This window comes from Chanodichthys erythropterus, chromosome 1, assembly GCF_024489055.1.
Source record: "Chanodichthys erythropterus isolate Z2021 chromosome 1, ASM2448905v1, whole genome shotgun sequence".
Taxonomy (NCBI): Eukaryota; Metazoa; Chordata; class Actinopteri; order Cypriniformes; family Xenocyprididae; genus Chanodichthys; species Chanodichthys erythropterus.
In genome coordinates, this window is record NC_090221.1 from 32,055,213 (window position 1) to 32,070,298 (window position 15,086).

Genomic DNA, 15,086 nt, shown 5'->3' on the forward strand with positions numbered 1-15,086 from the left:
TATATTTAAATGTCAAAGTTAAACTCATTATTCATTTGATGCCCATAAAAAATAATGCCAAAAAGTGCATAATCAACACATAAACTAATATATCTCTTTAAGATTATTAAACACAAAAAAAGCCTACTAAAAAAGCGTCAACTGTCAACTCTTCACTTTGTCTTTTTTCTATTTAAAATGGAGAAACAAGTTGTTGTAACTGCTGTCTCTTTACAAACTGTTACACTTAAAACGCGTTTAAACAATTTCATTTCAATCTGTTTGTTCTAAACGCCCGTTCCCCTGTCATTTCCTTAGATGAACACAAAGTGGCGTGCTGGAGATGAAATGCGTTGATGACACACGGCACCAGTAGATGTCGCTGTTTAAACGTTCTCCATCATGACTCAGCGTGAGAGACTTTTATTTTGAAACATATTCGGTCGTTCGCTTTACCCTGATTCACTTGGTTTGGGTAGCAGTAACATCAGTAACACTCGTTCGGCGGCGGCGGTAGTAGGGTACTGTGGGCTTGGTTCTGTCGCTGTGGACGGGCCGGAGATGGCGGAGTACAGTCAGACGGGTATATTAACGGCCCTGCTGCTGTTTACTGTGGTTACACTGAGGGATATTTATGTGGGCCGCAACAGCATGACTCAACAAGACAGCGCCGGACCCGACATTCTCACACAGAGACCGAACAAACACACATTCTACACGGGTCCGGTTCTCAAGTTCCAGTTCTGGTGAGAGACTTCACAGACGTTCATGTTATACAGTGTTTTCACTGTCTGTTTAAAGCCCACAGGGTATGCTAAGCTAATACGGCTAACGTAGCATGCAGGAATGTTAAAAAAAAAAACATGCGTACTCTAATATTTAAATGGATAAATGTGCATTATAATGATTGTAACCTGCATAATACGTTTATTTGCACCATAAAGATGATGAGTTGAGATAAATTGGGGCACTTCTGTTAAGGGACGACTGTCAAGCACTGCAATTTACGCCAGTCCACCCTGTAAATACGTTGTAAATATAAATCTTCTTTTACAACACATGCAAAATGCATGTACATTACATAATATTATTGCTGCGAAAAGTGCTCAGGTTATCGTGCATTATTGTCTGAAATGAGTCTTGAAAAGTGTTGAAATCAGCAGATTATTATAAATCTGCTTAAAGCTAGTATGGATTACATTGCTCCTGTTAGAACACCAAATAACTAAATACAGTAGAAAAGAGCGACATTTTTTTTATCTCTTACAACGCATTTTACTAAGACTATGTATACTCTTATGTAATATTATGTGCCAACTATTTACACTCTCTCTCTGACCCTAAGAATTAAACAGGCTTTCTACTGTAGTTTTAAAGTCGCCATGAAACAAATTGACAACTCTTATTTGAATGGTGTATTGCAGCAGTTATTATAAATTATTTATCCGTAAAATCCATGTGTACTCAAATTTTTAATCAAAATAACTTCCCGTCCCTCTTGCAGTGAAATCTCTTCTCTCTGATGATGATGTTATACTGTCATGAGGGTGGGACAACCTGTCACTCACATGAGATCGACCAATAGCAAACCACAACCTTCCAATCAATTCCCCATGGACAAAATCAATCCCCGCCCTACTTTTTTCTAGTTCAAGAAGTCGTTTCTCTCTGATATACATCACATTAGGGAAGAAAATACTATCACAACTTCAGTTTCATGCTGACTTTAAAGGCAGGATCACACCAAACTGACGGTCGGCTGTCGGGCAGTTTTTCTTCGTCAGCCGACTAAGTTTTCTCAGTGTATTCCGCACTGTCAGCTGAAGTTGGTCCTCGTCTGCTTTTTTTCGGCCGATTCGAAATGTTGAATGGCGTCAGAGCTCGTCGGCCCGTTGGGCCATCTGATTGGCTGTTCAGCTGCTACCACCTGCTGGTTCGGAAAGGCATTTCATATCACGCAGGCACAGAACGGGCGTGCTACTTGGCTGTCAGCTGTTTAGCGTAGGTTTGGTGTATCAGGGCAACTTTGGACACAGACGCTGCCGACGTGAGCCAACCCCACAGTCTGCTTTCGTCACCACTAGTTTGTCGGCGTCGGCTTGGTGTATTTTGGCCTTAAGACTTCTATATGTAAATGACCTCTGTTATGATTGGATGACCTCATGTTCTAGTGTAGTTCAATCATTTTGTCATCGCGATGCAGTGCTTCCCACACATAGACTTTACTTGGGCGGGCTGCCCACGTATAATAACAGCCGCCCAAGTATATTTGGAGACACATTTTTGCTTTTATTTTTATCCTCTTATACTTTTATATCCGCGCAAGATAATGAACCATCCGATAAACTAGTTGTTTCGTACCATAGACTGTAAAAAAAGATGGACGACGCGACGTCGCTTCCTTCCATCGTATTGAACTGAAGCCAAAATGGGCTGATGAATGGGCGCTGAGACGTTACGCAATACGTCAAAAAAAAAAAAAGTTTGGAGCCTGGGCATGCGCAGAAGGAATCGTCAGTTGAGGCGGAGTCGCGGTATCAAACTTCCGCCCAGACGACTGCGTCATCATTCATGTATTTTAAATTGACTATAAAAATTATGCACAATTTAAAAGTCTACCTATAAAATAATAGGCTATTCTGTTTCTAGAGCAATAATATTTTTGAAACAGCAAATTCAGTAGATAAAATCAATATAATATGCCACTAGAAACAACTCTAAATCGTCAGAAACGGTCCTGCCATTTTAAATCAAGTTCAACTAACATTAGGAGATCGATTGCTGTAATTAGAGTAAGCTATCATTAGTTTTGTCCTGCTAATTATTATTTTATACCCATAAAAATAATAAGTAACTGCCAGATAACGATCACCTGCTTTTTTCCGACATGGTTAATATTAGGTGTGTTATCTTAACTAATAACATTTATTAATTAGCTTATAACGCCCACATTTGATGTTACAGAAAAAAAGTTCAGTGATCCGTCAGATCCTGTAGGTCGGTTAGTACAGTTTACTGCTGAACAACTCATTTTGTTGGTGTTAATGACAAAGAAATCGAAAATTAACAGTTAGTTAATACATCTTCAATCTCCCCTCGAAGCTCCGACAGTCCTCAGACAACCTGTCAATCAACTTCGAAACATGACGACACGCCCCGTTTTTATAGAATCAAATTGCTAGCTAAAATCTAAATCATCACAAAAACGAACAATTGAATATATATCAGTGTGATAACAACTACCTTAAATGACCAAAACCATCTTTCAGAAAGTTTTATTTGAAGCAGAATTTATTTTTAAGTTTTCACTGAAGTCTCATTCGACTGCATTGAGAGGGCGGTGTTTATGACCTGTACTGCATCCAGCCTCCAGGGGGCGATCAAAGAGCCCGTGGCTTCACTTTTCAGAACGTATGAGACACACCCGTTTCGTACCTGCTCGTTAAGTGTGCGTCAGAACTGTTTACTCCCGCTGATGTTCCCACGGGCGCTGCATTTTGCAAAGTCACAAGGGGGCGCTGTTGTGTGTTCTACAAGCTCATGCAACAGCGATTCAGACTGCTTCAAAGTGATTCTCAGTCAATGAAAAGTGCAGATTTATGCCAACCGATTGCTAATGAACTCAAGTTGATGAATTATTACAATGTCTACTTCATGGCCTTTATATAAAATGTTTTAGACGATTGTGAGAATCTGAAGGATCAGCCTGCAATAGTAAATACATTTCAAAATAAAAGTCCCGGTGTATTTCGGGCTTGTTTATAATTAAGTCACACGCTAAGTTTTTTTCTTTTGGGCATTATTGATATTTTGGTTACACAATAAATTGTATTTGATTTCCATTTAATTCATACTAAATTATTGTAGTCTCCCCCACAGGAAGAAAAGTCTAAGAACATTATTTGACACATATATTATTCATTTTATAAATTTTACTAGTAAACTCTGTGTCCCATTCACTGAGAGAGAAACTATATGACAGCAAGGAGAACATAGGAAAAGGTGAACCATTTAAATGCTGTAATTTTGCATAATTTGAAATGCATAATATTAGTATGTAATTAAATGTAATATGCTATGTAATTAAAATTAATTTCAATGAATAAAAATACTGTTAAAAATCACACATTATTTGTTTGTCATATGTAGTAGACTATTTTTGTGCCAAGGGTAATGGGAGGATTTTTCACCAGGCTACCACCGCAAGTATATTTCAAACCTGTGGGAAGCACTGCGCGATGAAATGGAAGTAGCGAGATTTTTTTTTCTTCCATATTGTGACGTGCATCTGAGTGTAACATATTATTGAGGAAGAAATTATTAGGGTGGGACTTCTTGTACCGGTTGTTGATTGGATGTTGAGATGTGAGCATGACACTCAAAAGTGTAAGAGGTTTAAGAGGATTAAAGGGGCTATATGTAAGATTTTTACTTTAATAAAGCATAAAAATGTGTTTGCAGATATTTAGGAAACATGCTAAGTTCACCTATTTGTTTCTCAGAAAAACAATGAAATGTGCGTTCCGTGTCGGAATGTCTGTCTTTGTTTTGGTCTGTGCGAAACTGTGTGCTGCCAGTTTATCCAATAGTATTTCAACATCACAGGTTGCCAGTTTGCGGAAAACACTGAGTATTGCAGCCATGGAAACCAGCAAACTGGGTCAGAGAATCGCAGATTCTACCTGACCTAAAAAGCCTCTGCATCCATCTAAAAATCTCTATGAACGACAGCATATTAAAACACAGATAAATCAACACAGTCTCCTCAGCTTTCATTGTCAATTGCGCTCACTCTTGTTGCGTGTCGTTAAGATGGCCACCCGCATCTTTGAACGAGGGGGTGGGGCAAACAATATTTTGAATTTGGACTGCAGTACCTATTTCAACCACTGGGTGTCATTCCTACATGGAGCTCCTTTAAATGATTGGAGAAGACCTGCATATGTCACCAGAGAGAGGATTCACAAGATCTATAAAATGCATTCAGAAAATGGATTTTAATTTTAATTCTATGCTGACTTGTTCGTGGACTTAATATCCATGACCATTTCTAAAGTGATTAATCACAGCCGTTAACTGTGTGTTTGTTTTCAGTATTTCCTGAGGGTACAATAAGGTGTTCCAGGAGTACTCCCGGTCCATCAGCCAGCTGTACCCAGACATCCGAATCGAGGGAGAGAATTACCCTCCCAAACCCATCAACAAGTGAGTGCATTTTTCCAGAGGTTATGGAATGGACCCTGTTAGACAGTGGTTTAGTCCTGACTAAACTTTTCATGCGTCTTCCTCTGCAGATACTTGGGAAACTTCATCTCCTATTTCAAACTCCTTGCCATTGCTTTGATTGTGACTGGACAAAATCCTTTCCAAATGTTTGGAATGAACACTCCAAGAATATGGTCCTGGGGACAGGAGAATAAGGTAATGTTGTTAAAAAAGCGCTTGGACTCTAATCTGGTTTTATTGAAGAGTCGAGGCTAGGGCTGGGCGATATATCGCATGCAATTGTCACGCGCATTTCGTCAGTAAAGCCGGTTCCCTGATCACCGCTAAATCGCCATCACCTGCTTTCAAATGGAGCGGCATTTAATAGACAGAGCCGTAGTTCATTGATAAGCTACGCAATATCGCGTTCATTATCGCAGATGAATCGCCTTCCAGGCTGAAGATAAACTTGCACTGTCACTGTGTCATAGTTGACATAAATCCTGTTTTGAGGAATGAGCTGCATTTTAGAGCCGTAACCAGGTCATTCAATTTGAAGGGCATGAATTGGCAGAAACTTGTTTTCATTTTTTTTATAGGAGACCCTGGTTATATGAGCAGATAAGTCACTTCAAAGTTAGACGTTCATTTCAAGGCACAGCAATGAAAACAAACTCTTTGTTTTTGTTTAGAATAACGTGCACTGATGATTCATGCTCCATGAGCCCACAGGGAAATGTGCCATATTATGTCACAAATTAAATTTTTTAATCAAATGTGGGACAGGTTTCACATCATGACATTTGGTGCTATTGATGCTTATCCAGCACTGTATTTTATTGTATGGTTACATTCATTATTTGACAATATAGTCATGATGTAATGGAAGTAGCACCAAATCTTTTTAAAGTATTTTGACATGTATATATGTCTAGCATATGTCAACAGAGAGAAGTCTCATTTCACTGGGAGTTTTTGATTAAGACGTACAATATCTAAAAGAATTAAAAACTAAAGCATATTCATCATGCATTGTTCACGGTATGCAAACCTTGGCAGTAGAATTGCCATTGGCTAATACATTTTTCAGAATACTCGCCAGACTTATACCAAATCAGCTTATCTTCGTAAAATGGCACAGCTTTTTACATTAAGATACATTCATATGTGATTTGATCTGAAAGCAAAACAACTGCACTTTTAACATCAATTAGTCTAGCATTTTTTTTTTTTTTAATTTATTTTATTATATTACTTAAGTAATTAGAACTAAAATGTTGTAACCAAACCATGTATGAATGCATATTTGTCATTTTAACAGAAATTAGGGCCGGTGGAGCTTGATGTTGGTCATTCAGTTGTTCTGTAGAAAAAAAAAAAAGAAAAAAAAAAACAATACTGACAAGATAATAATACTACTAATAACAATATAAAACACACTAAGGTCTGATGAGCTGCTGGGTTAATGAATATTAATCACATTGTCTGTATTTGATCAAACAGGGACAGTAATAGGCGAGCGCTTGCGCAGTAGTTCTGCCAACTTTGTTTTCGCTTTCGTTTCTGCTCTAATAGCTGCAAGACCAGGCCAAACACTGTGAGTGTGTGTTAGAAATCAGGAATGGTGAGAGAACATTGTTCTTGGTACGTTTTTCATCTGACAAAGTTTAAATCCAGCCTCCCCTAATGTTTACGCATTAAAGGATTAGTTCACTTTTAAATAAACTTTTCCTGATAATTTACTCACCCCCATGTCATCCAAGATGTCCATGTCTTTCTTTCTTCAGTCGAAAAGAAATTTAAGTTTTTGATGAAAACATTCCAGTATTTTTCTCCATATAGTAGACTTCAATGGGCACCAAACAGTTGAAGGTCAAAATTAGTTTCACTGCAGCTTCAAATTGTTCTACACAATCCCAATGAGAAATAAGGGTCTTATCTAGAGAAACCATTGCTCATTTTCTGAAAAAAATTGAAAATTATATAAGTTTTAACCTTAACCCTTGTGCATCCTTATGGACATTTTTGTCCATTTCAGTTTTGTTTTTTGTTATAAGTGTGCCTTTGTTAATGCCATCTACATGAATTTTGGCTCAGGTGTTTATTTTTATTGGAATTTTAATATTTTACCCTCATTTCCTTCAAAAAATCAATTTTACCCTCTGTACAAAAAATACTCACACTTAGGACCTTAAGGACAAAAATGTCCACATTGAAACCCATTAAAACTGCAATTTTTTAACCCAGGGCCATTTGACTATAAAATGATACAATATTTGCAAATAGGCATTCATTCTATCGGCAAGGCTTCAAATTTTACATTTTTACCATTTTTTACTAGATTGTGCCATATTTTCAAATTTGGCTTATAAAAGAAATACTCGCTTTATTTGTGTTTTCTGCTTATGCATATTATAGTCTATGATAAAGTCAATTTGAAAAATAATGCAGCTATAATTGTGTGGGTATACTGGTAAGGATGTCAGAGTGTAGTTTGCAGGTGTTTACTGAAAATTTAATTTGTGTAATTAGTTTGAAAGAAATTATATCATACTGGCAATCAAAAATCCCACTCCATGTATGAGTCACACCCTTGGCAGGGTCATAGGGTCATGTGAAAACTATGAAAAGGTCAAAGAAGGCTTTAAGGTTCTTCTTTTTGACCAAACACACATCTTAACCCTTGATTGCACTTTTTCACTTGTTATTGTTTTTGTACGGAGATAAAAGTTACGCTTGAATTTGAAGTAGACGTTCAGAAGCCCCTAAACACATTATTTTAGTTTTCACCACAAGAAAATACTGATTTTTTTAGTCTGGTAGATTTTATACAAAGTTTGAGTTCACACAGGTGTCCTCACAGCCAAACCTATACATATGTGGTGCTTGAGGGGTTGATCATTTCATTGTTTGAAGAGACGTTACTCAGCAGAGGAAGCTCTGAAACTAGTGCTGCCCACTGACACATGGGTGCATTAGAAGCCGAGGATGTAAAGAAACCGATTTGTAAAGTGTTAAAATTCTGAAAATGAATGAATGTTTGGTATCTATGGATAGAACAGATGCTGGTTAAAAAATTGACATCAGTGAAAGTGGAAAAAATATTAATATATAATATTTCTATGGCAGTTTTTTGGCATGGACATTTTTGTCCATTATTGACCTAAGTGTTATTTTTTGTAAAAAATCTGACACTACATAAAAAATATAAATGCCTCAAAATTAATGTTGTTGTTCTTCATTGACCCACCCAAGAATCTAATAAGCAAAGAAAAAAAAATCTGCTTAGCATTTAGTTTATGAAAATTAACTACTATTTTTATTTTTTTCATAAAAAAACACCTATGGCATTATGTAAACAAACCAGCATTTAAAGGGTTAAAGTTCTTAAAATTAATGAATATTTGGTATCTATGGATAGAACAGATGCTGGTTAAAAAATTGACATCAGTGAAAGTGGAAAAAAATATTAATACATCATATTTCTATGACAGTTTTTTGGCATGGACATTTTTGTCCATTTTTAACCTAAGTGTTAGTTTTTTAAAAAAATTGACACTACATAAAAAATATAAATGCCTCAAAATTAATGTTGTTGTTCTTCATTGACCCACCCAAGAATCTAATAAGCAAAGAAAAAAAATTCTGCTTAGCATTTAGTTTATGAAAATTAACTACTATTTTTAATTTTTTCATAAAAAAACACCTATGGCATTATGTAAACAAACCAGCATTTAAAGGGTTAAAGTTCTTAAAATTAATGAATATTTGGTATCTATGGATAGAACAGATGCTGGTTAAAAAATTGACATCAGTGAAAGTGGAAAAAAATATTAATAAATCATATTTCTATGACAGTTTTTTGGCATGGACATTTTTGTCCATTTTTAACCTAAGTGTAACTTTTTTTTTTGAATGCACAAGGGTTAAATGCTCATCTTGAACTAGCTTTCTTCTTCTTCTCCTCTATTTGAATTGCAGCAGTGTAGACACTGCTAAGTGTATTACTGCCCTCCACAGGTCAAAGTTTGAACTAATTGTTATATACTATTGAACTAGCATATTGCATATAAAAAAAAAATAGTTCAAACTTTGACCTGTGGAGGGCACTGGGCAGTAATACACTTAGCAGTGTCTACACTGCTGGAATTCAAATAGAGGAGAAGAAGAATAGAGCTAGTTCAAGATGAGCATTTAAGGTTAAAACTTAAAAAGAAAATGAGCAATGGTTTCACTAGATAAGACCCTTATTTTTCATCTGGGATTGTGTAGAACAATTTGAAGCTGCAGTGAAACTAATTTTGACCTTCAATCATTTGGTGCCCATTCAAGTCCACTATAAGGAGAATAATCCTGGAATGTTTTCATCAAAAACTTTCATTTCTTTTTGACTGAAGAAAGAAAGACATGGACATCTTGGATGACATGGGGGTGAGTAAATTATCAGGAAAAGTTTATTTAAAAGTGAACTAATCCTTTAAGTCAGTAGGAGGTTTTTTTTATGGCTGTTCGAACACATTCGATCACATGAACGTCTACACTACGAAAGCAATCTGGTCAAATGCGTTTGACTACCTCTGGAAATGGTCAAAAGTGGACAAGCTCAAAGCGTTTTAGATCCCGTTTACACCTGTACTTAGCATTGTATACTTGTGATCCGATCGACCGAAACACATCTTAATACCAGGTGTAAACAGGGCCAGAATGTTCAATACAAGTGAAGGTGAAAATATATCTGTGCTAAACTTATACTTAGCCTCTAACTTAAACATTGGTGAGTAAAATATTACAATTTATTAGCCAGTGGCTAATTACAGTAATTATATAGTGGTCTTGCTTGAAAATGTAGTCGCATATAAGAGTGATTTACTTGCATTGTAAAATCTTTATAAGATCAATTACAGAGATGGGGTGAATTCTCATTTAATGCCAACTGCATTTTGTCCACTATCTGCATAGTGCTTTTAATTGAAAGCAATCTAAACCTGGAGGAAATTTTCTCACAGTTGATGATCTATTTTGCAGATTTTCTCCTGCCTTATGGCATTCTTCCTTAGTAACATGTTGGAGACCCATTTCCTCTCGACAGGAGCTTTTGAGATTACGTTGAATGGTAATGTCACTTGGATGACCACTCCACTTGGGGGGAAAAAAACAACAACTTTAAAGTATATAATATATATGAGCAATATATATATGTATGTATGTCACTGATGCATTGCTGTTTTTCTGTTTTAGATGTACCAGTTTGGTCCAAGTTGCAATCAGGATATGTGCCCAACATTCAGGAGCTTTTCCAGATCTTGGATAACCACCTTAAGATGAATCAGGTTGACAAGATGAACTTTCCCTCACCGTAAAGCTGTTGTTTTTGCCAAGAGACATGTGAGTGGTCAAACCTGTACTATGACGTCACTATGTGTGTCACAGCATGTACAAGTATAGCAGGTGTTTAACAAACATTTCTCTGGTGTTGTTGCTTTCAGTACACGTGCTTCCCTTTGACTTACAGATCATATGCAAAACTTTTTGTTGCTTGCATGGCATTTCAAAATGGAATTTACACTACTGTTCAATAGTTTGAGGTTGGAAAGATTATAAATGTTTTTGAAAAGCCCTATTTTTGGAAACTTCTAACAAACACTGCCCTTTTTATTATCAGTGTCAGTTAAGAGTAAGATACTTGTCTGGATTTCTCGGCTCGTTTGTTATAAAGAGCCTTTTTAAAACTTTTTCTACCACAGGGCAGTAGAATGCTTGAATCTGATTGGTTGATGCACGTTCTAAGGTGTGCATTCTGTGCAATTATTTTTAGGGAAACATTATATAAACAAACAATAAATAAAAGACATAGATGTCATACATGATACAGGCAAGCACAGCAAATGACCGTCTGTAACGCCCAGAAAACACACACTCCCATCTCTGTGATAAACAGAGACCCGTCCAAATCGGTACATGAAATTAAGTTTTTGAAAGCAGTCTCTTATGCTTACTAAGGCTGTATTTATTTATCAAAAGTACAGAAAAATGGTAATATTGTGAAATATTACCATTTCAAATATTTTTCTATTTTAACAATGTTCTGCAGTTATATTTGAGAAACACAGGCCTGCGTGCGCAGCTTCAGCAGTGAACTTTTTCTGTGATTGATTGGTATCTTGCAACATTTGCGTATATCTTATGAGAAGAAAGTTCTATACTAAACAGCTTATGCTGTATGTATGCTTTAATATGCGTTTTTCAAAATAGAGATGCGTTTTCCTGCCATTATTTTGCTGTACTCTGCCTTTTATTTCCTAGCATTCAGTTCAGACAGCAAAAATCACATTCACAGTGATTTAGTTTACTGTGGTTATGGAGATTCAGCAGTTGCAGCTATGGAAGTTTGTTTTCGCCATGAAATAAAGGTAATTGCGACTCTTTATCTCACAATTATGACTTTTTTCTCTCAATTGTGAGATATAAAGTCAGAATTGTGAGATATAAAGTCAGAATTGCGAGATATAAAGTCAGAATTGCGAGTTATAAAGTCAGAATTGTGAGATAAATTTCAAAATTGTTTTATGTCCAGTTGTGAAGAAAAAAAAACTGACATTTTTTTCTCAATTGCAAGTTTATATCACTCAGTTCTGACTTTATAACTCTCAATTGCATGTCATAGAGTCAGAATTGCATGACAAAAACTTGCAATTGCAAGAGAAAATAAGTCAGAATTGTGAGAGAAAGTTACCATTTTATTATTATTATTATTATTTAGTGGCGGAAACAAGCTTCCATATGCAGCATATAGATTTTCCTTTCTAGGAAAAAAGTAAAAGTCAGTAAAAAACAGTAAAAGCTATTTTAAAAACTGCTTTCGTCGGTACTTGATTCTGTGTTGTACCTGTTTAGGACACTGTGTCAATCAACATGCCTAATTCAACCCAAGAGCAGTATCAAGTGTATTCCTCTCATCCTCAGGTCTCCGGAGCTGTTTCACTGGTCAGCGGGACTGTAGACTGTGGCATAATGAAGGCCTGCGCTGCAAACAGCACGCTGTGAGCGCAGACTGGATGCTCGGCCACCACACACTCCTTCTGCCCGGCGACACACACCTTTGGATCGACTACATCTCTTCAGAGCATCAAACTTCATGCATTTGTAGTAGGAGAGTCACATGAGAGCTAAAGGCACTACATTTATTACTGAATGCTGAAGTTAGGGTTTTTTGTTTTTGTTTTTGGCCAGGGTAGTTCTGTTTGTAACTGAAATTGAATGGAATGTTCCATCTTTCTCAAGGGCAACTGTGATGTTTTCTTAACGTAAATGTCTTTAAATGACCTTTAACATGATCATGTGTTTGCACTGGTTTAGACTGTACTGTACTCGGGGTAGGCCTATCTGACTTTTTTTTAATTAGTGAGAATGTTTGCGTACTGCGGAATCATGCAGTTTCGTTAGAGTGAGCTTAAATGAGTTTAACTGAGTTTAAATGCTTGAAGCGGTACATTTTTGTTGTGTTTGTCACAGGTTCGCTTGTTAGATTCATAAGTACTGCATGAACTTATTGGGGGAATTATTAAGGCCAGATCTTCTTCTGCTTAGACTCGCCAGAGCACTGCCAGAGTAATCTGTGGAATTGTTTTAATGATTGTGTGATTGAGAGTGTAGAAGATGTGAATGGGAATTCCAAAGACAACCTGTATTTTTCCAGCGCTCTCCATATAGACATGGCGGCAAGCAATGCACCCCTGATATTTTAGTGTAACTCTGTGAATTTGTAACAACAGTGATACCGATAGTTGGGATTAAGTTGCATTGAGAGAATATATTTTACTTTGTTTCACAGTGATGTAAAATCAAGATTCCAATAAATAAAAATGTGATTGTGAATACTCTTCATAATCTGTCTTCATATATAATTGAGTAACATGATTGTTAATGTGGGGTCTGTTTTTGTTTGTTCTTGATTTAATTATTATTGAATAACATGAAGAAACCAGTGAAAATCAGAATAACGTGAAAGGAACTTAAAGAAGATAATAGTGTCTGAAATGATAGCTTTCATTCAGAGATCTCCCCCCATTTTCCCGTCAGCCTTTTTTTCAATTGGAAACATTTCATGCAACAAAAAAATAAATAAATACACACCCTCTAGGGGGGGTCCAGGGGCATGCGAACATTTTGTACATTTTAAAGATAAATTCATTACTCTGGTGACCTTTAAGAGTTCAAAATAAAGAGCTCCAACCCATGTTCAGTATCCAAATTGAACAAAGAAAAAGTGCATTGAGTTGTACCTGAATACACTGTTAAAAATAAATCATCCACCCGCCCAATGATATTCTCTGATTTAGAGTTGTCTGAACCTGATCATCCCATAATTATTCACATTCTCAGTGTTACGCATGAAGATATGGTAGCCTAACATATCACACTGATCACATACGACACACTACGTTGCTTTTAAATGAACATTTATTTAAAATGTTCCATTCAACCTTAAATTGTCACTGTTTCATTATATCATTGTTGGAAAACACTCTTATCAGAATAATGTTTGTTAGTTAAGCTTGGGTGCTCAATATCCCTCCTCGTTTTCTCGCTCCTCCGTCCTCCATCCTATGACCCGGAAACCGATGGAGCTCAGCCATCTTGAAGGACATCTCAATTCTCTAATTGCACCGTGAGGAGGTGAGGAACGAGGGCTGCATCCGAAAACTGGAAAATGCTGCCTTCCGAGGACACATTTCAAGGTAGTAAGGCATCAAGGCACGCCCGAATCCAATGTTAGCTTAACTTCCTGCCTCATGAGATACCTTCCTCAGATCGATTTTTGAAGGAAGCATAGATGTATCCTTAGCTGCTTTTGAAATCCCACAATCCTGTGCTTTCCATTCTGTGACAGTTGAGCTAGAAAAATAAAGATGGCGTCCAAAAGTTGCGTTTGCTGCTCAGTTTGTGTATAAATGTATGATTTTGACCAAAACATTTCAATTTTGATATCATTTCTATCGAGAAATTACTACTGTAATAATAAAATATTTGTTTAGTTCTCACCAAAGCTTGCGCTATATTGCTGTAGATCATTAAACTGTTACACTGGCTGCATCCGAAAACCTAGGTAGCTGTCTTGCTGCCTCGCTATCTTATAAGAGAATGACTTGTACGGCAGCATTTGTACATGAAGGCACCTCACGAAATTGATTTCGGACAGACTTTTGAGGCAGTGTAACAGTTTAATGATCTACAGCGATATAGTGCGAGCTTTGGTGAGAAATAAACAAATATTTAATTACTACAGTAGTAATTTCTCGATAGAAATGATATCAAAATTGAAATATGTTGATCATACGTACATTTATACACAAACTGAGCAGCAAAAGCAACTTTTGGACGCCATCTTTATTTTTCTAGCTCAACTGTCACAGAATGGAAAGCACAGGATTGTGGGATTTCAAAGGCAGCTAAGGATACATCTATGCTTTCTTCAAAAACCGATCAGATGAAAGTATCTCATGAGACAGGAAGTGAAGCTAACATTGGATTCGGACGTGCCTTGATGCCTTCCTACCTTGAAATGTGTCCTCAGAAGGCAGCATTTTCCAGTTTTCGGACGCAGCCTTCATTTTACTTAATTCAATTCCTCCGTCCTCGCGTCTTTTCCTTGTTTCCTTCCCTCGAGTCCTGAAGGGGTGGAGCTAAGACGCGAGGAAAGGAAACGAGGATGCACAAATAAGAATTGAGAAGCACCCCATGTGTATATTTTTAGTTAAAACTGTTAAGTTATAAAGCAATATCTCAAGTAGGGTTTTTCCTTTGTGTTTTATAAAATGACCACTAGGAGGTGCTCTAGGCACGTTTTCCTTGATAGGTTTTACATGAAGATACGTTCAATTGAAAACGAAAGTAAGAGAGTG

At 36.7% G+C, this 15,086-nt stretch overlaps 1 protein-coding gene across 1 annotated transcript; it reads left to right on the forward strand.

The window, feature by feature from the left end:
* The first annotated feature begins 413 nt into the window (after positions 1-413).
* On the forward strand, positions 414-13,088 carry selenot2 (selenoprotein T, 2). The gene is made up of 6 exons (XM_067382981.1): positions 414-725; positions 5,074-5,184; positions 5,274-5,400; positions 10,210-10,297; positions 10,423-10,569; positions 12,148-13,088. The coding sequence occupies exons 1-5, from the start codon at positions 541-543 to the stop codon at positions 10,542-10,544; spliced, it is 633 nt and encodes a 210-aa protein (XP_067239082.1). The 5' UTR covers positions 414-540; the 3' UTR covers positions 10,545-10,569; positions 12,148-13,088.
* The last annotated feature ends 1,998 nt before the right edge of the window (positions 13,089-15,086 follow it).